At 42.4% G+C, this 22,430-nt stretch overlaps 1 protein-coding gene across 6 annotated transcripts; it reads right to left on the bottom strand.

The window, feature by feature from the left end:
• Positions 1 to 1,275: 1,275 nt before the first annotated feature.
• SLC16A3 (solute carrier family 16 member 3) lies at positions 1,276 to 17,366 on the bottom strand. Of its 6 annotated transcripts, XM_032706973.1 has the most exons (7): positions 16,012 to 16,187; positions 12,117 to 12,232; positions 10,710 to 10,852; positions 9,174 to 9,415; positions 8,549 to 8,692; positions 7,432 to 8,199; positions 5,283 to 6,160 (listed from the first exon to the last, which is right to left on the bottom strand). In XM_032706973.1, the coding sequence occupies exons 4-7, from the start codon at positions 9,394 to 9,396 to the stop codon at positions 5,874 to 5,876; spliced, it is 1,422 nt and encodes a 473-aa protein (XP_032562864.1). In that variant the 5' UTR covers positions 9,397 to 9,415; positions 10,710 to 10,852; positions 12,117 to 12,232; positions 16,012 to 16,187; the 3' UTR covers positions 5,283 to 5,873. The 6 variants fall into 6 exon arrangements, with proteins under 6 accessions (XP_032562862.1, XP_032562864.1, XP_032562863.1 ...); XM_032706972.1 differs by lacking the exon at positions 16,012 to 16,187 and having other exon boundaries at positions 12,117 to 12,457; XM_032706971.1 differs by lacking the exons at positions 10,710 to 10,852; positions 12,117 to 12,232; positions 16,012 to 16,187 and adding an exon at positions 17,206 to 17,366 and having other exon boundaries at positions 1,276 to 6,160.
• Between the last annotated feature and the right edge of the window lie 5,064 nt (positions 17,367 to 22,430).

Genomic DNA, 22,430 nt, shown 5'->3' with positions numbered 1-22,430 from the left:
GTAAGTAGCTTTTTACTCTGTCTCTAACTTGCCATACTTTCTCTGACAAATACAGGACTCCTGATCTCACAGACCGTGTCACTAGCAAAGTGCTTTTAAGAGCCCTGACTTTTTAGTGGATGCACCTTTTTCCTACTGAGATGAAGATGAGCTCTATTCCAGAAGCATTAGAAAACTGCTAAAATAATACATTCCAAAGCTGTGGCTTCTCATATGCAGTACTCTGCTATTGTCAAGGTTGTTTACTCTTCCAGTATTGGTGGATCATGTTCCTCCAACAAGTCCAGCAGCAGGGAATAATAGGTGTGCAACTCAGGTTGTGCCCATTTTCCTCTACAACAAATGGCCTTACTTCTTTCTTTCAGACTGAAGGAGTACCAGAGGCAAAGCTAAACTCTAGTTTTCTGTCACAAGGATGGGCCGCATGCTAGTAAGTTCTGTCATTTCAGTCTACCCAGTAACATTGATTTCTGAAGCAGCATATCTACATCTTGATCTGGCCGGGGGGTCTTATCAATTTACTTAAACTAGCATAAAAAAGGTAATCATATATTTATTCAAACATAGGGTTTTATGTAAACTACACCTATGATCTTTTCAGGGTAAATATACGGTTGAAGCTGATCTTAGAAAGATTTCTCAGAAATTTCTCACCAGATACTTAGAATTAAGCAGAAGTAGGTGTCAGCCTTGTATATAGCAAAAGGTAGGTCTTGTTACATTGAAGAGACTAATTTTGATTCACTTGAGTGTAGCCTTGAGATTATACCTTGAGGAGCCAGTCTTAGCTAGGGTATTATAAGATCCAAAAAACCCTCACCATAAATGTATTCTTACACTGTTTTCTTAGGAACTTTCAAGTTCTAAAGAGCAGCACTTGACAATAGACAGCTTGCTGGCAGGTCACTACTCAAAATATTTAGGGCTTTATGAGTCATAGTAGTTCATAAAACTTCACCTGCAAACAAAACCTGGAGCACTCCTCAGAGAATAATAATTTTTACACAGAGCAGCACAAAATTAATAGCTCTTAAATTAGTTGACGCTTTAAAATAGTCTTCGGGATCATTTACAGCAAGAGGACATACCCATTTTGGAATTGGCCAAACTATGAGTCATGGCAAAAGCAGCCCCCTTGCCCACATAAAATTCTGGCTGCCTGTCAGCTAAGTGTCACTTCTTCTCTATAAACACTTTGCCTCTGTATAGCTGTTTGAGCGTGTGCAAATGGAGCCAAATTTCCAAATCTGGGTGTTAAAGTTATTTTTTCTGAGCTTATTTTCTCAAACAGGTTTTGACAATCACATATTTATTCACTACATTTGCAATAGTTTACTAGAAAAGCATAAAAAAAAATCTAAGTATAAATGTACACATTACATTAAAGTGCATTAACAAGAAACAAAATTTCATCTCACTTGCACAAAATTGAGGTGTATTCCCATAATCCTAAAGAAAGTGTGGAGCGCACACACACACGCACACACACACACACACACACAAGTGAGTACTTAGCCCTATAACATGGAAGAGTTTGCATTCTGCTGAAATTCCTCCGTTTGTGATTGTCTACCAAACTAAACCTTTTCTTTGGGATGTACCAAAGGTGCATATGTGAATTCTGGTTTTTTCATTTTGAAGTTTGATTGCTTGGTTAGGGGAGTATTCTAACTTCTTTTTAGAGAATTATTTTTACATTGCTTAACACACGTTTTTGTGTATGGGATTTAATATTAACCAGCACAAGAACTGTCCAGTCCTTCACACCATACCTTCATACCATCTCAAGTCTTAACTTTAGGGAACTGGCTTAGCTTTAAACAGATAGCTGCATCACTTGAAGACTTTTAGTTCTACTGAGGTTTTCTAGGCTCCAAATAGCTGCAAGATATTTTATTTAGAATTTTTAAAAAGGCAAACTTAGGAGGAGGAAGGAAATAATTTTAACTCTGCTCATTGCCTATAATAAATGGGCAAACTGTCTCTATTTACTCTGCTGCATGTTTGATATATATATATAGATTGATACATACATATGCAAATATATATGTGCATACACGTGTACACCTCTTTATATAGTCTCTGTGCGTTCCTGACATTTATACACATTTCCTCTCCTTGCATCAGGAAGATAAGGGCTTAAGGTCAATTACACAAAAAACATACAGTATTTTAAGCATAAATCCTGTAGTATACAATTTATAGAAAGTATGAAGATCTAAAATGCTTCAAAAATTTTGCTCACCTGTTCAGTAAAAGACTGCCCATTAGTTTCAGAGGCATAATGTATGAAAACTGTCTTTCGGCAATTTTATAGTCTTATACTTGGATTTTTTGCACTTGTTTCCGTTGATTGTTTGCTTTACAGACTTCTTAGATATATATTTATCAACTACCTGTCTAACGAAATTACATTGCTTTCAAAGGAAGGAGCAAATCATAATCTTTGGATGCTTGGCAATTCAGTTGCATAATTACCTGCATTCCTTTCCTTTTCCCTCTCCTTTTTTTCAAATCACAAAATTTTAACCAAGTGGAGGGTAAACAAAGGTTCATCTGGGTAGATGTCGCATGAAACTGTTCTGCCTGTGTCCTTGGGCATTAGTGTCTCTTTAGCATTGCTTTATGAGTCTGACCATGCGCATCCTCGAAATATATGGAAGAGCATATCTCACAGACTGCCTTTAGGGGGATCTCAGTGGTGTTGGGATTAAAGAAATACTATACCAAAATACCTGGAGGGATTTAAAAGCAATTCCTTGCTTTTAAATATACAAAATATATTTTATATATATTTATTTTTATTTACACATATATTTAAATATTAAATACACAATAAGCAGAGTTAAAATAAGGAGCCTGGCTAGACAGTGCTAGGAACCAAAGGATTTGCTGCTTGCTTTTTTTTTTTAAGTCTTGGTGTAGGAAGGAGGAAGGTCTGTAAAACAGGAGCTCAATGTGAAGGCCTTTGTGGCCCATGTCAATAGGAGCAGTTTTACATGCTGCAGCACACCCTGATACTGGCCAACAGGTGTCCAGGTTGGGATCCGGCATGGATGGAGGTTTCTTTCCCATCAATATAAGCAATTTCTTTCCAAGGGAATTAAGGCAGCCGAACAGATAGAGGACTGGAGGGCTTGCACACACCTGGGTGTTGTTACCTTTGGATGGGACAGAATGGGAGCAGGGAGCTTAACTGACTCCAGAACTCTGAAATACTCTTAAGCCTGCCAGTTTTGGTGTTGCTAAGAGAGCTACATTAGGAGCTTCTCATCTTTGTGGTGATGCTTCTTGTAATTATAGAAAATGGTAAAAGCTTTTTAAACTTCTTAGCAAATTAAATTCTAGCCCTTTTATTTCTCAGTCCATAAAGAAGTCCTGTGATTTGACCACTCATGTAGTAAAGCATCTCCTGCTGTTACAAACACCTCAATCCAGCGGTAGGTCTGTGCTGAAAACAGCTCAAGAACACTGGCAGTCCTAGTCAGAGTAATTCATCCTTGAGTCAAAGGCCCTTCCTGGGGGGAACACTAGGTTTTACTTACGAGGTTATTTATGGTGTCTTGTTGAAATGGCTTTCCACTGTCTTCATAACTTCCTCTTCTGCCTCAATCATATAAAATTGTAACATAACACTTCTCATTTCAGCTTAACCATAAAAGTATTATGTATGAAAAATGAAACACAAGTCTGGAAAGTCAGTATGAAGCACAAAGGATATTCTGTCACATACAAAGCCATCTAGACAATTTGCAGAATGTACAGAAACTTAAAATTGTGCCAAAACCTGAGGTTAAAGGAATAACCATTTAGTTGTGTAATAACAGTGTAGCATTATTTAGCAAAGAAATCTTTCAAAAGCCACAGTAAGACAAAAATGGCTGAGAATCTGAATTCACCTTTGGGAACATTTCCAGTTTTTGCTTTTGGAAACAGAGCAGGGAACCCCAGTCTGAAAGCTGTATCAGGTCTTCATGTATCATCTGAAGCAGCTTCTAGGGATACGATAAACGTATCGTAGGGATACGATAAACTACTCTGTGGATTCCATTTTTCTCTTGCCTTCTGGAACTAGCAGTGTTGTGTTTCAAGTATCAATTTAGTCTTTAGCAAACTGGAGCTAAGTTCCATGGCTAAGCTCTTGTAACTGGGAAATGTCACTGCATTTCCTGCCACTAAATTAATGAAAGACTTTAAAGTAACACACTACATGGGATATAAAAATAAAGTTTATTCTGTGCAGCATCTATTTCTTTTAAAAGTCAAGATCCTAACTTCTCAATTTCTGTACAAGGTTGTCCTAATGATGCAAAGCCATTCTGAAGAAACTAGCAGAATGGAAGCTGGTAGCTGAGATAGTTCATGGTTTTGGCACTTTGTTTCTGTTAATAATGGTAAAGTATGAAACAATTAATGATGTTAATTTAAAAGGGATATAGGGTTTTAGGGGATTAGCATCTTTAAGTTTTCAGTTATCAAGCAGAACAATTTTGGCACCTGAAAGCCAGTATTCCTTCGCTCCCAGTAAGAAAACCGGATCTTTTACATTTAGTCTGTTTTGAAGATTGTTACTGCAGTCACAAAGCCTAGACAGATTTTTATAAGCCAATCTGAAAGGTAAGCTGCAGAAGCATGATTTTGTACAAAAAAATGACATTTCTTCAATGTGTTTGGGTGAAAAAAAAAATAGAATGCCTTCCTTGTGCCTTCCTTTTCTATTTCAGTGCAGTGCTGTCATAAATATGATCAGCGGTTCTGTTGTGTTTCCTTAGCCAGCAGGAATGGCACTTTGAACTTCCATAGATTAAGCAAAAGGATAGGGAAGTGGGATAAATGGGGGGGGAGGGAGAGGAAGAGGGGAAGACGAAAAACAAACCAAAACCAAACTTGTTAAGACCTTCCTGTGATGCTAACATTGCATTTTATAGATGGCTAACATGTTTCAAACTAGTCCAGTCTCTTCCCTGAGTCTACCCACTCTAATTTATAGGACATCTGGAAACTTGCACCACTTTTTTTCTATACAAAATGGACACTTTTTCAGAATATTCTACTAAATCTAATATCCATGTTCTCCATGTTACTCGTAATATTTTTCAATGCTCTAGGGAAATCGTACTGAACACAGTATATGTAATGTAGGCTCATTTTGTTTGCTTAAGGTCTGTCGGGATCAATTCTGCTCATTTTTTTTCTTTCAGTATACTACCTCAGAATACAACTTGTGTCATCTAATCAGGACACTATCTGTAATATGCCTTTTCACAAACAGAATTTCCAGATGATAATTACAAAGGTTACAGGTTTAGACAGAACTCAGAAATACATGTACATAAGTCAAAGTTACAGATATTATCAAAATTAAATTAGGACTGAGCCAATTAATCTAAAAAATCTAAAAAGGTAAGAAATTCAAAAACCTAATGGAGACCGTTAAGTTCCTGAGATTTTTCTCCATCTCAAACTCTTTTCCCTTCACAGAGAACACAGGGAAATTATACTTAGTCACACAACACAGCGATTTCATCAATATTGTCTGAAAACATACGTATAAGTCCACTTTTCTTAAAATATACTTTTCCTATATCTCTTCCAAGTGAGCAGTTTCTGGTGATGCATAGCGAGAGCCTACTTGTGTTTATAAAAGCTTTTTAGTTTACATAAAAAGTATAATCACAATGCTCCACCTTTTACTGATAAAGCTGATTTTCCAATAAGAAGTTGTCCAGCTAATCAGCTTCCAAAGAGATCTGATGAGCTGACTAGCTTCCAGTTACTAAAGCAGATGGCCCAGCCCTAAACTAGTTCTGTTTCTAAAATAAATAGTGTTGGAAAACTTTCTTTTCTAAACACTTTTCAATTCCCTGTCATGCTCACACACATGTTTCTGGGTTAGTTACAACTTCGCCATTTTTTTCAGGCTCATCTTTCAGAAACTGCTCCACTTCAATAGAGTCCACCTTGGCATCTTCAGGAGTTTTGTCTTCAGATTTGTTTAATTCCTCTCTTTCTGCTGCTTCTTCTTTTGTATGTGGTTCTTCCGATTTTTTCTTAATGCAGAAGAAATTTCCCAAGGCCAATACAAGTGCTGAGGTGGTAACTTCAATTCCAGCAATAATGAATACAAACATGTACCTCCCTGTTGCATCCAGGAGTTTTCCTGAAAAAGGTAACATTCCAGATAATTAACAAAAGCAATTATTTTGCAGCGAATTTTTTCTGCTTTTTTTAAACATTTAAATCACCGCTGTCTAGAATTACCATGACTATCTATAAGCAAGTTTTTCGAAACAGGATTTTAAAAAGTTTAACAAAATACTTCTCAATTATTTCAGTTCAGTTTAACAGTCACTGACATTACATCACATCCCAAAACACATACTCCCATGCACACACACAGTCATGCAATTCAACTGAAATAAAACCAGCCTAGCCTTCATATGCAAGAGATGAAACAAGTGCTATGTATTTCAGATAAAAATGTGTGGCCAGGATCTGTATCATCAGCTTCCTCTTGCTCCCACTCTCATTTAACTTTCTCCATGGGCTGTCTGCTTAAGATGCAAATCTTACTTAGTAGTCAGTCTGGAGTAATTGACTGATTCTGACACTTTAGTAAAATTAAGTTTTCATAGGACTTGGTGGATGTGAAAGAACATGTGGGAGGATGTGAAGGAAGTGCCTCTCTGAACCTGAGTATCAAAGGAAGTAGTGCATAGTACTTCCATAGTACTTTCCACAGAACTGCCATGAAGGGGGTTCTGTCACAATAAAAATACTTCACGTTTGTTAGTGTATGGTGTAAACATTTTATGTCAATGAACTGTTGGGGTTTGGTAGGCAAAGTGTGTTTCAGTTCAGGATCTGTAAAATATATGTTCTTTGATTAGTAATTAATTTTCATTTTTACTTCAAATTAATGAATTTGACTATGTCATCGTGTTTCCTTATTCTTGGGTTGTGACTCAAGTGCAATAGAAGCAGTCTACCTCCCTTAAAGTAGTCCAGTTTTATACTCCTCCTTGTAAGATTTTTTTTCTTCCAATGTTCTCTTTCCTTCTCCAAAACTACCATGGGTATAGAGAATCTGTCCTAGTGCTTTCCAAAGAAAATTGACAGGTTTCATATTCTGAACCCCAGTCAGGTATCTGCCAATAAGAGATTCGGTGCAGGCTTTCAGAGGAGAAATAGCAGCATCTCCAGATGGCAATTTAACCAATACTAAAATGGATCCGAGAAGGAGAAAAGATTCATCCCACCTCTTCTTGGTCTATTTCAGAGTGTAACTGCAGAAAGCCTTTGAAGCATGTGCAACACTGGCACAATCTGCATTTCTTGAGTGACTCTTATCCTTTTCTCTGCTCCCTTGAATTTTGTGTAAATGGATGCGGTGCATATGGTTTTGAATTCTGAACTGAATGGAATACTTACCTGCTGATGGCGGACCAATTAGAACAGCCATAGCTTCTGCCAGGAGCACTAAACCGATAGCACTGGAAAACTTCTGAGTACCAACAATAGCCATGAGAACTTCAAATTGAAGAGCACCTACCATTCCATAAGAAATGCCAAAGAAAATGCAAAAGACCACCAGTCCACCGTAATCAACAGACATCGAACCCATGAGATCTGTGAAACCATTGAAAATCATAGCAAAACTGAAGAGGTAGACACAGCGTGGTCTAACCCATTTAAGACCAGCTACCATTCCACAAATAGGCCGAGCAAAGATATCAATGAATCCCAGAATAGTCAGAAGAAAAGCTGCTTTGGTGTCTTGATAGCCTAAATCCTTGGCATAACTCACAACAAAAACTGGGGGAACAAAGAGGCCAAGCACCATGATAGATGCTGCTAGGGCATAGATTACAAAACCACCATCTTTAAACACACTGAAATCCAGAAGTTTTTTCTTCACATTCTTCTCAGCTGGCTCTTTGGTAGCTTCAGACTTTTTGGGTGGCTCCAAAGGTCTCATTAGTGCTCCACATACACAGCAGTTGAGCAGCATCCCACCCAGTATAAGGAATCCTCCTCTCCAGCCATACTCATGTTGTAGTATCTGCCCCAGCGGTGACAGAGCACAAAGAAACACTGGACTCCCAGCGGCAGAGAGCCCGTTGGCCAAGGGCCGGCGTTTGTCAAAGTAACGGTTTAACATGATGAGTGACGGCTGAAAGTTTAGTGCCAGACCCAAACCTGTAACAGAGGATACATAAAAAATAATACCAGCCTACAATATCACTATTAAAGAAATTACAATTACACATAAAGAGAAAATAGTTTTATTCCAAATGGACAGAAGAAATCTAAGGTAGCATTTTTAAAGCATTCCACCTCCATAATATTCTTGTACTTTATGATTACACTTCATGCTATTAAATATTTATAGCAAAAATAAATGACAGTTTAATCCCACATTTATCTGCCATCTTTATTAAAATCCATCTGGGTGATCATGACACTTCAGGTATTTATCACGTTTAGAAAACTTCAACCTAAAGCTAAGACATACGTTAACTCATTTTCAGCAATACACATTACTTACCAGTAATCACACCTGCAGTTAGATAGATCTGAACAATGCTTGTACAGAAGGAAGCTATCACCATCCCCATGGAGGCAAAAAGGCCACCCACCAGCATGACAGGACGACAGCCAAAGCGGTTGACACATACACTACACAGTGGACCTAGGCAAGAAAAGCAAGTTAGAGTTGCTAAGATAAACGAATCTTTGGGATTGATTTTATGTCACTTTGCATTTCTTCTTTGGTGGACTTCACAGAAGGTTGGAGTCAATGATCTTAAAGGTCTAAGGTCTTCCCAACCTCAGTGATTCTGTGATTCTTTCCTGCTTTCTCCATACAGTCAAGCCAATCAGGAAGAGTGTTCTTTCCTCTACAGTCAAATACTTACCTTTTTTGTCTTCAGAGTGCTGTGCAATTTTTCTTTTGCATCATCTAGTAAATACTGAGTTACAGAGACTTAATTTAAATCCAAGCTGGATTTAAATAACTGTTTGATTTATGTGATAATAGTAATGCTTCTTTGGAATGCCTTACTTGCACACAAGTAATGACAGGCAGTCATGATACATGCTGTAAATAACCGTATGATTTACAAACTTCATTGTATGACGCAATACTGTTTCAAAAACAGATAACTACTCACCTGTTCCATAAAGCATGGCCAACAGAATGGAGGAAATCCATGCAGTGTCACTATATCCAATGCCAAATTCCCGGATAAGTTCTTTAAAGAAAACACTAACTGCCTTAGGAAAGGCGTAGGAGAATCCTGTGATGATAAAACAGCCAAAAAGGACAGCCCAGCCCCAGCCTCCATCAGGGGCTTTAACACCAGATGGACCATCATCAGCTACTACAGCTCCCATGATGAAGCTTGCGTGTTCCCTAAGAAACAAAAAGCAGTTAGTATCTATAGACATTGGGATGATTATCTAACCAAAATTGGCAAAAATTGGAGAACGATTAAAAATAAGGTATAGGACGGCTTTAAATAAAAGTCTTGAAGATGCACTGCAATTGTACCTATTCCTTGTTCAGGTTTTGTTCTTACAAAGCTTGCAAAAATACATAAAAAGGAGATGCACATATCTGTGTTCTAAATGTCCCCTCACAGCTCTCAAAGTCAAAACTGGATTTCAACCAAATCACTGTTCCATAGAAAAACTGAAGCCATTACAGCAGATCAGGGATGTATTTGATTTTCACAGATATGTAATAACTACTGCATTAAAGTCTGTGGGATTTTTGTTACAAGACCTTGTTATGTGAAGCTCCTGGACTATGCCTGTAGAAGATCTGGTGCATCGCAAGAGTTCTGTGCAACAGTGGACTAATCACCCTGGCTTTTTGTTCCTACTGAGGATAGCAATACCACCCTGATACTCTGCTATCTTGAAAAGATATAGAGATCCCTTGAGATGCTGAGAAGTTGTCAGCCATCGAGTAAGTACCTAAGCTAAAGTGCAGTGAAAATCTGCACAGGCAGTCTTTGTGGATGCTGGGAGTTAGTAACTGTAGCAATGTTCAGTATCACTGCCTGCCTGAAGCAAATACTTTCCATTGTTGTTGTTAGTTAGTACCTTAGCAGTAAAAGTATATTTCATGAATCTAATTTTTCACATCTATAAGCAGTCATAAGCAGCTTTGCATATGAAAAATCTTTTCTCGTGAGAATGTGTAATGCTGCCAAGTCTTAGAGAGATACGGGGTGAAAAAAGACACTGAAAAGGCACAGAAAGTGTCTCCATATGTTATGTGAGGAGTGCAGGGAGGTATTGCATCACAGCAATTAGGTTTTTGTAGGGTCTGTGTACTACAAAAGTCTTGAAAATGTTGAGGTGAGCTTCAAACAAGTTACACATTAAATCTTACATGTACAAAAATTGGCCATTTCTTTAAAGTTCAGCTGATTACTCCTATTGTGTCAGTGTTCTCTACAAAAGTGCCCAGAAGAGGAGTGCAAGCATGGTTGCACATCAGAGGTGTTCATCACTGAAGAATGCTTCTGCTTTCAACAGAATAGGCTTGCACAGCGATTGTTGTAAATGGGGAACTATGTAGTTCTTACATCTTCATTTCCCAGCCAGACTGCGTGTGGCACAACAATCTGATGAAGACTTGTCTAGACAACTGAGCACCAAATGGATGATTGTTAATATGCCTGTACGGACATACTTACTATGGCATTTAGACCAGCTTGGACGAAACAACTTTATATACAGATACAGAAACAAATCTTGCCACGACTATTGCTGTTTTATTACCCTGGGCTGTACGAGAACAGTAAGTGTCATAGTACTGGCTTCACTAGTTTTCTGGTTTCTGGAAATCAAATAGAAAACAATTCATCTTAAGTCCATACAACTAGAACATAAAATGGTTTAACAATAAGGGAAACTGAATACCTCAACAAACCCAGTCATCTGAGGCTGCAGATGGCTCATTTGCTGATTGCTGTAAGAATATGTAAAAATACATAGCTTGGTAGACTGGGCAATTTCTGCAGCAGGCTTTAGGTTGCTAAATAAGTCTTAAGATGCATCTCTGCACTTCTGACACTGGGATCTGTCCACCCTTCAAAATTGTTTTTCCCAGTAACTTCTGTTTGATACAAGTTATAAAGCCTTATTTAAATAAGGACTTATTTTTTTGAAGCAAAAACCAGACAGCACAGAGTAAGTACACAAAGTGTAATCCTTTGTGACAGTGGCAACTCTCTAGTATTGATGATAACAGGGGAAATGCTGATTAAAGTATCTCAGTTCAAATGTATAAAGAACAGCGATAAGATAAAAAACTGGAGTTCAGGGCGTAGGAGGAATTGTCACTTACACTCCTTCCAAATTGTCAGAACATTTCATTGGGGGTGAATGTTTAAAATGTTGGGGGAAAGGGTTGTGGAAATTTTGTTTGTTTGCGTTAAACATCTAGTAGCAACATAAAGTTAGCAATAACACATGAGCATGCTTTGTTGAAAAATAGCAACTGGCAATCTCTCCAGACTGCTTAAAGTGCTGGATAGGGATATTCAGTGGCTTATGGCATTCACCCCCGTGCTGCTTCCTGCACACAGGCGCGGTGAGTCTGCTTTACTGCGTCGACGGGAAAGATGTTCAAAGGGCAGCCTCTGCAGTCCTAGTGCAGAGTCCCGACATCTGCGTGAGGAAGCGCCCGTCAAGAACCAGTTAGCTGGCAGCTCGCTTGTTCCTTCATAAGGGAACCGTTCGAGCTTCTCCGGGGGGACAGAAGTGAACCCGGCGCTCCAGGTCCGCCGCGAGTGCGGCCCGGGGGAAGCCCCGGGCGGGCGGGGCTGCGGAGGCCGCTCCCGCCGCGGCCCCGCGTGACCCGCGCTGTGGCGGCCCCGCCGCACTGAGACGTGCGGGACGTGACTGGGCGAGGGGCGGGCGCTGCCCGCGGGCTGCGGGCGGGGCCGGGGCCGCTCCCCCGCCCAGCGCTCGCGGCGGCCGGAGCTCGGTTCCCCTATACGAGGTGGAAACATCCTCCTCCGTTGCCGTCCTTTCATGCCCAGCAGAGTAAGTCGGCCTGTAAGAGACATATTCTGTTCCATCTGCCCTACGGGACTTACCATCTTTGCTATGAGAAACAGTCTCTAAAACGGTTTTATGTGCTGCTGTGATGAAAGAGCAAGACTTGCTGATGTGAGGGAACCTGGCCTACTTTCCAGCATTCATAAAAATAAGCCTATGGGGAAACAAACAGTATCATCCATTTACTCTTCTTTTTGTCATGTCTGTTACCACATTTGGCTAAAAATAACCATAAACCAGCATAACAGATCTTCGAATGTCATCCTTTTAAGAGTGGTTTAATTTGCACATGCATATATCAAAAAGAAACCTCTCTTACGAGGAAAGGCTGAGAGAATTGGGATTGATCAGCCTGGAGAAGAGGATGCTCTGGAGCATCCTTATTGCAGCCTTCCAGTGCCAAAAGGGGTTCAAGAAGGCTGGAGAGGGACTTGTTACAAGGGCATGTAGTGAGAGGACAAGTGGGAATGGCTTCAAACTGACAGACAGCAGGTTTAGGTTAGATATTAGGAGGGTGTGAGGGTGGTGAGGCCCTGGCACAGGTTGCCCAGAGAAGCTGTGGCTGCCCCATCCTTGGAAGTGTCCAAGGCCAGGTTGGATGGGGCTTGGTGCAACTTGGTCTAGTGGAAGGTGTCCCTGCCCATGGCAGGGGGCTTGGAATAAGATGAACATTAAGGTCCCTTTCAACCCTAACCATTCTGTGATTCTACCATTAATATTATTCATCTGGTTTTGTCCATCAGCAGTTCATGGTAACACACCAAAATTAAAAACTGTTAACCAGAATGAAATGAACACAGCAGAAGATGTACTTCATCCTCTTGCTGTGTGCCTTACTAGGCTAGATTGTATTCACCTCCTTAAGAACTAATAAGGAAATAGTGCAGAGGTTCCCATGTAAGATGTGCAAACAAGGGCAGTACTTTTAGAAAAGCTGGGCTTGTGGTTGATTCGCACAGGTAAAATTTTTATTTATGATTTCGCTTCAGTGCTGGGATGCTGTCAAAGCCTGCTAAGACAGGAGGCTACTGCATAACTATTGCAACAGCTTGCTTTGCTTTCTGCTTTTGCTAGCTCAGCCCTATTTAGAGGCAAAGGATTACATTTAACTGGCTGCAGCTCAGTTTCGTATCTCCACAACAGACATGATAGTATTGTCAGTATTTATTCCAGATTCCTTCTATCACGAATAGGTTCTTGCTTTGGTAATGTCTAAAACAAAGGGAACGATGTAGTTAAATACATGGGGTTTCATCTTCCTGATATTATCTTCCTGTTGCTATGGAAACTAGTATAGGCTCAGTTAGGAGGAAATACTAGGTGATTGTCGGGAGCATTGTGGGTGGTGGTTTTGGTGATGTCTATAAAAGGGGAGCATTTGGATTATAAAAAGGAGCAGCTAGAAATTGCAAGAATCTATTATTTGTGTTTAGCCAATACTCTTATTGGCCACATCGCAGTACTTCATGGTCAGCAGTATGGGTAGAAAGGACATTTGTGAGTATGTAGGCAGACCTATATATCTTAAGAACTTCCCGTTCACAGGAAGAATTAATTTCAAGAATTCTCAAGAAGAAGTAATTTCTTCTAACCATGGCAGAAATCTACCCAACCTTGAATTCCTATGATACAAATAAAAAATGTTAATCAATAATTGAACATGGATTTCCAGATAGGGAACCCAGTTCGGGCTGGAATTCAGTTGGGAACCCCACCAGGTTGAGAGCTGTATAATTACAAAATAAGGAAGATGGTCTAAGCTGAGCAATGTAGAGATCCTCCTTCAGTTTCTTCTCTGTGGAGTGAAGAAAATAATGATTCTCTCTTCATAGGGTGTTGGAGGTATGAATACATTGAAAAGCATACGCTGCTCAATACTGTGCTAATAGGAGTCATAAACCTCCTATATTAGCCCCCTTAAGGGTATTAAAATCTAAGCAGACTAAACAAAATATGTATGTTTTTCGTGGTTTTGAGTGAAGAATCCTAAGACTAACCAACTCTACTGAAATTTTGCAGGCAATTACTCCTGCAAAAGCATTTTTATTTTAATATTCTTGACCCTTGTGACAGCCCTCTGCATTTAGAACAACTACACTTTGCATTGACATCACGGACATCTGCCTATTCAGCATGACTTTAAGTCTTTCCTGATTCTCTAAATACTAATACATACATCTGTAAATCAAATTTTATTTATTACAACTCAGGTACTTAATAGCAACTATTTTGATGGGCCACTGGTATAACACACTAGTGCATTTCTTGTGGCTTACCTGCTTAAATATCAGCCAATTGAATTACACATTCATTCCAAAGGCTGCTGTAAACTTCTGTTTCCTACAAAATCATTACCATATTTGCCAATGCCTACCCTGACCTTCTCTCCTTCCCACAAAGCCCCACAGGGACTTCCACTCTCCCATTTTGGCCTCCACTGTTTTATCAGAGACAGTTTTCCAGATCTGCTGCCTTTCTTAAGGGTTTGCCAGCTTTCACCATTCTCTCATCTCTCTCTCAAAACTCCTAGGATAACCCTGTGCTGTCTGTAGCTGTAAGTAACGTTCCGTACCAACACTTAACTATTAATCAATCTCCAGTCCCCATTTAGCTGCAAAATGTCTTAAGCGTTCACTGCTACAGCACAGTGAGTAACGTTCATCACAAGTTATTAGCAGACTGCAATGACACACTGCAATTTTATGTGTAGCAAATAATACTAACCAGTCTAGATTCTATTATCCGGGTAAAGTGCTCTACAGGGAAAGTTGTGCCTATTTATTTGGTTGTTTATGTCATATAATGAAAATGTTGGAACCCTGCTCTTTACATTACTTGGAAAAACAAATATACTAGTCCTATAACAATAGCATCGTCAACCTCCATAGTTATTGTATCTATATCAAATGCCCACTTTCTGGAGAAGCGGATTTATTTTTCTAAAGCCTACAGGTTTTTTTACACCACAACCATTACCATAAGTGTATTAATGTCATAATCACAGCAGCTCCTTAAGACCAGAGAACATGTGCCCTTTCTGTGTTCACAGAAAAGTGACAAACATGCCTTCAGTTGTACTGGAATTATCTGGCTGCTTTCAAAAATATAAGTTGCAGACCCCCAACTTCAGCTAATACTTACAACTGATTTTCATGTATCGTGAAAATTAATTTCAGCCCTGCAGCTGTGGTGGCTTTGCAATGTGTTGAAGCTTTAAAAAACCAGAAAATTCTTGGAGAAGTGTCCTTATATTGCCTAGTATAAAACCAAAAAGTGACAGAGCTAAATAAACACTAATTAAGGGTCTAGTCCTGTCACCAGCTGGACATAAGTGCTAATTTTTGCAGAATACCATGGAACTACCATGATGTATAAAGTGCTTGTATGCACTTGTATCTCAAGCCGGGTTAGCACATGTAGCTGAATATACTGAGAAAAGATTGCCTGGCTCAGAGGTGTCGTTTTACACAATCACTTTGGACAGTGCAGCTGCATAATAGGGTGTTATACACTGAGATATGTGAATTCCCACTTCAGTCACAATTTAAAACATGACCTTAATATTTTTATAATATATAAAGTATATAAAATATAATATATAAAATAATATAAAGATATAATATATAAAATATAAAAATATACTATATAAAATAATATATCTTGTGTTATACTTCTGACTAAACCACAACAGGTGTACTGTACTAATAGATTCTGGTTTACATTTTAAAGCGGCTGACTGCCACACTGCTTCCTCTGACATAACCACTGCAAAACCATACTTGACGTTACTCTGTGACATTCTAAACTAAATGGTCTTACAATTGCTTTAGCCAAAAAGCACGCAAACCCGCTGCCCAAGAGGAGCGCATTTCCACAACCAGTGCTAACGGTCTGCGCCCGAGAGGAAATTGTATTGCTGCAATTCAACTCCACCTTTGTTCACTTTTTCTTCGCGGAACCTCTTAGAAGAAGGCAAGCCGCAGACCACTCCCGGTGGATTGCGAGCAGCAGCAAAAACGGGCTCCTTCCCAAGAAGTGGAAAGGGGTTGCGGCGGCCGCCCCGCAAGGGAGGAGCGGGGTCGGGAAACAATGGTGGCGGTCGTGGCGCCGCCAACGGCCACGGCCACGACCGCCCGAGCGGCGCTCCGGGGGGGGCACGTAGCCGAGGGGGCTCCCGCGGAGCACTCGGCGATGCTCGCGAAGCCCAGGGAGGCTCCCCACCGTTCTCAGAGCGCTCGCTGAACCGAGTAACGGAGTTCATGCCCGGGGCTGCCACGACGTCCTTTACGAAGGGACGGTCCTCAGACTGCACGTCGCTCGCTCTGACGGATTTGAGCGGTCACCACTGTGACAAAGAACTCCGAAATTCACCCCCCGGGGCTCGACACTGAAACAGGAGGTGAGCAGCAGCGAAGGGATCGCGGAGGCGAGGCTTTCGCGGAGACCCTCTTCGCCCAGTAACGGTCTGAGGCCAGGGTTGACGGGAACAAAGCCCCGGAGGTCGCGGGTGTCTCACGAGCCCCCGGTGTGGCACTGTACGTGCGCTGGGGCCGGCGGCACCGCAAGCCGAGACGTGACCCGGCGCCAAAGGGGGAAGAAGCTGGGGGTAGCGCTCTCCCGTAGCGGGCAGAGCGGGGCTTGGTCGCCAGCACTGCTCTGCGCCCGGACAGCGCTTTCAGGCCGTTGGCTGTGAGGACGTTGGGCGACCCATACGGCAACGAGGGTTTTCCGAGGAAAAGATGCGCCCTCTTGGTCCCATGCGCGGGGAGAAACGCAGCCGGTGGGACGGCGCCCCGCCGTCCCTCGTGAGGTGGCGCCAAGGGGGGCGAGGACAGTCGGCGTCGTGCCCACCGCCGCACCGGCGCCCAGCGCAGCCTCTGGGCGAGGGATGAACCCTCGCCTCCCGCGCTGCGCTCGCCCAAAGCTTAGAAGGCGCTAGGGCGCATCCGCCGACCCGGACAGCCCCACGCGGAGATGCGCCCTCGGTGAGCCGGGAGCTTTGAGGTCGGTTCACGCGGCTCAGGAACCCCCCGCCATCCCCGCGCTCCCCGCACTCCCCACGGCGTTCGGCCCCGTGCGCCAGGCAAGCGCTCCGCAACATCACGCACGACGGCTCCGCCTCAGTACCTGAGTCACGTCCCGCGCCTCACCGAGAGGATGACCGTGCTCGCGCCGGACCGCAGCTGCTGTCCCCGTGCGCCCGCACACACCCGCCCCAGCCCGTCTGGTCCCGCCGGCTGCGGAGCTCCGGCGCGGCGGGTCTGTGGCTCTCGCCCCTCCCCTGCCACAGCGAGGGCGCCCTGGGTCCTACTGCCGCCGTGACTCCTTCCCGCTGCTACGGGTTCTCCCGCGCAGGGCCGGCCGCGTGCTGCGCGGCCCCGGGAGGCCGGCGCGGGGCTGGGTCCTGCCGGCGTGGATGATGCACGGGCTGTCCAGAGGTCCAGAGGAGCAGGACCTGAGCTGTGGACTTCAACGTATGAATGGACTTCTACAGTGGAGGTTTGTTCCGTGCTGCTATTTCTGTTTTCCAGGGAGCGATCGCAATTTCTTCATTGTCTCGCATGAGAGCGACTCTTACAAGCTTCCTTACCTTGTTGTTTTCTTCTCAGCCATTTTGAGTCTGATATTGTGCATTTTACAGATAACTTACAGGCTTCCCTCCTCATCCTCTACAAAGAGAGTGCTCCCTGCAAGTATGCTTGCTTGAGACATCTTTTACAATCAAGACGGACTTAGCTTTCTGCACTGATCTGCTGTTGGTCTAGTGCTATTTATACAAATGTTGCATTATAAAACTGAGTGTGTGTTCATACTGCTATTTAGCATCTGTGAAAGTTGTGGTGAGCTTCTCAAGTGCACTACAGAAAGTATCACTCTGGGGTACTTGGTGCTTAGGAAATTCAGGAGTAGGTGCTCTACTCCTTTGTATGCTTATAGCACACAATCCAGTGTGTAGGGGAGTGACTGTCCCCCTGTGCTGGGCACTCCTGAGGCCGCACCTTGAATCCTGTGTTCAGTTTTTGGCCCCTCACGACAAGACAGACGTTGAGAGACTGGAGCGTGTCCAGAGAAGGGAACAGATCTGGGGAAGGGTCTGGAGCACAAAGACCAGCTGAGCGAGGTGGCAGGGTTCAGCCTGGAGAAAAGGAGGCTCAGGAGGGACCTTCTCGCCCTGACAGGAGGGTAGAGCCAGGTGGGGATTGGGCTTTGCTCCTGGGGAGCAAGGGACAGGACAAGAGGAAACAGCTTTGAGTTGTGTCAGGGGAGGTTTAGATTGGATATTAGGAAAAATTTCTTCTCCAAAAGGGTTATCAAGCATTGGAATGGGCTGTCCAGGGAGTTGGTGGAGTCACCATCCCTGAGGTTAACAGTTGGACTCAATGGTCTTGAAAAACCAAGTCTTTTCCAACTTAACTGATTCTTTGATTCCTATCACTGGTGTGGAGATGCACAGGAGTAAGGTTCCAACCAGAAGAGGACAGGTAGGATTCAGTATTGTCTTTTGAGAACTATGGTATTGTAGAGATTAGTAGCTTCCAATATTTTAGAACCTTGCTGAGATCATGTAATACCGAGGGAGGATCTGAAACTCTTTTAATCACTTAGAAGTTTCTTCTTTTCCCTGCACATTATGTTTGCGTTGGCTTTTGGTTCAGTTTTGATGAACTGTAGTACCCATTGGTCCGTGCTTAGAGATTCATTGCAGTAATGTGTGAAGATGAGCAATTTTGGGTAGATAGCATATAGCCAGTAAGACCTACATTGCTAATCTTAAAGATCAGTAAAGCCGGTTTTTGACTGTCTACCATTATCTGAATTTAGGCCATTTACTTGCAGGCTAGATGAAGTTAATTGCAGGAGAGCAGAAACTGCTGATTGTCATGGAGTTTCTGAAGCAAGCTGTGCAGTGCCTGAGGCCCAACACAATTGGTGAAGTCTAGTAGCTGAAGACATTTTACATGTCTTCATACAGGTAATCTTGGTTCTTCAGGAAAAGGAAGTATTATCTCCATTCCCAATCCCAAAGAACTGGAAAAACTTCAGGTTTTGAGAGGAAGACATTTTTACTTCTCATCACCCCGCCCTCTGGCTCTAAGTTTCTAAGGAGGACAGTTCCATCCCGTAAAATGGATTCTCATAAATCTGTTACTCTGATTGTCCAGGTAAAACATCTTTGGAGTGTGTCATGGCTCATAAAAACAAAAATGAGGATGGCAGGATAAATAGATTGTGTAATCCTGGGTCTTGTTACAGATTTGGGCCATGATGGGTTGCACATAGCCTTTGGACTGGAAATTTGGTAGTGCTTTTGAGCCTAGTAGTATATGTGTAGCCAGTATAAACCCTGCTTTTCCTCTCTACAATGTAGCATTTTCAGAGGGTGAGTCCTTATTGTTTTAATTTCCTTGTGAAGCTACTTGTAAGTGTTGCTATTTCAAAGTGTAGTGATGGGGCCAAAGGCTTGTATTCAGAAAGGTTGACTCTGAAGGTGGTTCTAAAGGTAGCTGAAATCTTACCTTTGGCCGAAATCTTACAGAACTCACTAATGTTTGGTAAGAACAGAAAATCTCTTCTAAACTCCTGTTTGCTAAAAGGGCCAAAGGTTTCCTTCCATTTCCATCTATAAAACCAAGACATTTCCTGCATTTATTTTAGATGTATTCAGGTTCCTACATCGATCCCCAAGTTCACATTGTGTAGACTATAATCTTTTTGACTCACCAGTAAAGTTTATCCCTTTTGGGCACTATTGAATCACTGGAAGCCATCAGTTACTCATTTGAGGAACTGACATGCACTTAACTACGTGACTAGGGGACTGTTTGAAGGTACGTTGGAGAATATGACAGCTCACTTGAAAGGGGGGTAGGGGTGAAGAAGATGATGTGGTTGATAAGTTAGGCAATGCTGAGATAAGGCGTAAGGAAAAGGAGCATGCCAGCAGTCAGAATGGCATATGGATTTAGAGATTCACCTATTATGTGATTATTCAGATGAATGCTTTGAGAGGCCCACTGCAGTATGTAAATTATACTGGGACTTGCATTATAATTTTTGTGTGCTCAGATATGGAAAATCGTTTGAAGCCAGTTTTCATTGTTGTATTTTAAACCAGAGGTGATTCATATAAATAAATGAACTAAATCCCTTTAATAATTGTAGTATTCTGAAATTATATGTAGCTAAATGAAACTCGCTTTATTTCAAAAGTCAGGTTGTAAGTTCTGATTCTAATTTTCAGAAATAGTTACTGATGGAAATTAATCCCTCCTTTCTTTAAATGTCATGAGGCTAGGACATACAGTTCTTTTCTGGTGACATAAGGAAAGAACTACTTATATCTTAAGATATGTAACATATATAGATATATAAGATCTATAAGAACTACTTAGGTAATACTTTATCTTCTTTAAATTAGTGTACTTCAGATATAATTTGGATGCAACATTCAGGTTTCTGAAAAGTCTCTCCTCAGACAAATCTTTATATAATCTAGAAAAACAGAAAAGTGAGAGAGCATTACAGGAAGTTTGCATCATGACTTCCAGACAAGCAAGTCATCTAAGTGACTAAGGGAAAATCATGCTTTAGGTCCAGCTCATGTTTTACATCTTTGTCTGTCTCATGTGGTTTGGTTGATGGATACATTTTTTAATAATTAAATGCCTTGGTAGCAAAATATATTTATCTGTGCTGCATGACCTCATGTTGCAATTGGCCTGAGCTTGTTTTACAGGCTTTTTAAAGTTTTTCAAATGATGCAGTGGAAGTTCAGAGGATAGGAAGTTTGTTCCCATCCCTAACAGCTGTACTGTAAGGGGCCAAGAATCTCCTTTCTGATCTGCACTATGGAGAAATTGTTTAATACTAAACAGTCTGATAAACAAAATGTATGGGAAGACAAGTGAACAAGAGAGTGAGATCTGAGAGTATGGTACAAATATTATCTGTGTTTTGGGGGAAGAAGGTGTTACTAAGAGAGACTGGGGCTGCAGAGGAGCATGCCCGTCCTCACACGATGCAGAGGAGGAGCTGCTGTGAGAGAGTAGCGGGGACAGAACGGGGAGAATGTGAGGAAGAAAATATGCTAACGGAGGCCTGGAAGTGAACGCAGCGCGAGTAGCCGAGAAGCGCCGGCTGGTTGATCAGGAACGGAGGCAGAAGGGGAACTGGCGGTTCCTCCCGGAGCGAAGGCCGAGAGGAAGTGGAGGGATAGGGCCCCCCCGACGGATGATGGTGGGCGGTGTCCCCCGCGGACACGAGCCCGCCCCTCGGCACGGCCCTCCCCGCCGAGGCTCCCGGGAGACTCGGCGACGTCCGTGAGCGGAGGGACGGGCAGGTTCGTGCCGGGAGGAGCCGGCCTGCGGCTGGACTGCTCCATCAGAAGACACTGCGGTCGCACAGCATTTCGTCGTGCCGCAGGTTGTCTTTCGGAGCTCCCGACGCGTCGCTTGTGCGTCTCGCGTCCTTTTCTCTCTCTGGGCACACTGTCTTTCTCCACCCCTCTCGCTAAGTGTCCTCCCTGTGCGGTCCCTGAGTCCAAAGCATGATCTTGTGCTTCTCTCTACTGCCTTCCTCTAAGGGACTTGACCTCAACAATCTGCCTGCCATCTGCCCTTCTGCCTCAGAACATCTGACCCTCTGGGTCCTCCATGGAACCTTCCTTCTGGGCTCTGCTTCCTGCCTGCGGGTTCTGTTGGCAGAGTTTTCCTTCATCCCTACTCAGTTGTCTTCTTCTCCCTTTCTGCTCTGCAGACCTCTAGTCCTGGAGAGTACTTGATCCCTGCCTTGCCAGTAGCATTCCCATCCTCCGTGTGGCTGTCCCTTCCTGTCATCCCTGGGGATATTTGCTCTAGGGACTCAGTGTCAATGCTCCTCATGGTGTGTTGCCCTCTATTACATTCCTTGGATACTCTCTAGAATATGTAACCATGTCTCAGTCCTAGAAGCAATTATTTCTTCCCACCATACCTTGCAGTCCCTTATGCCTCCTAATCTTCTGTCTGCCCTGAATAATGGGCCTGACACCATACCCCATATAGGATGCGATGTACCCTGCAACATAGCCCACCACATGCTATACCCAAGGTATGTCCCTGCTACCAGGTTTCTCTTGTTTGTTGTTTGGTCTTTATCCTATCCCCCAGCTTCTGCTGTATTTTATCTATTTTGGTCCAATTATAATGCATGATGTATATTTGCTGTTTCATATATCTGACCTTACTTGTAAGGTAAACAGCAAACCATCCTCAAGGAGTAAAGAAAGAGACAACACACAAGTGATGCTAACTTGTATCATTGATAGTCATAATTTTTTCGAGGAACTGTATTGACTGGTGGTCACAATACTG

This window comes from Chiroxiphia lanceolata, chromosome 19, assembly GCF_009829145.1.
Source record: "Chiroxiphia lanceolata isolate bChiLan1 chromosome 19, bChiLan1.pri, whole genome shotgun sequence".
Classification (NCBI taxonomy): Eukaryota; Metazoa; Chordata; class Aves; order Passeriformes; family Pipridae; genus Chiroxiphia; species Chiroxiphia lanceolata.
This window is presented reverse-complemented; position numbering and strand designations above follow the sequence as displayed.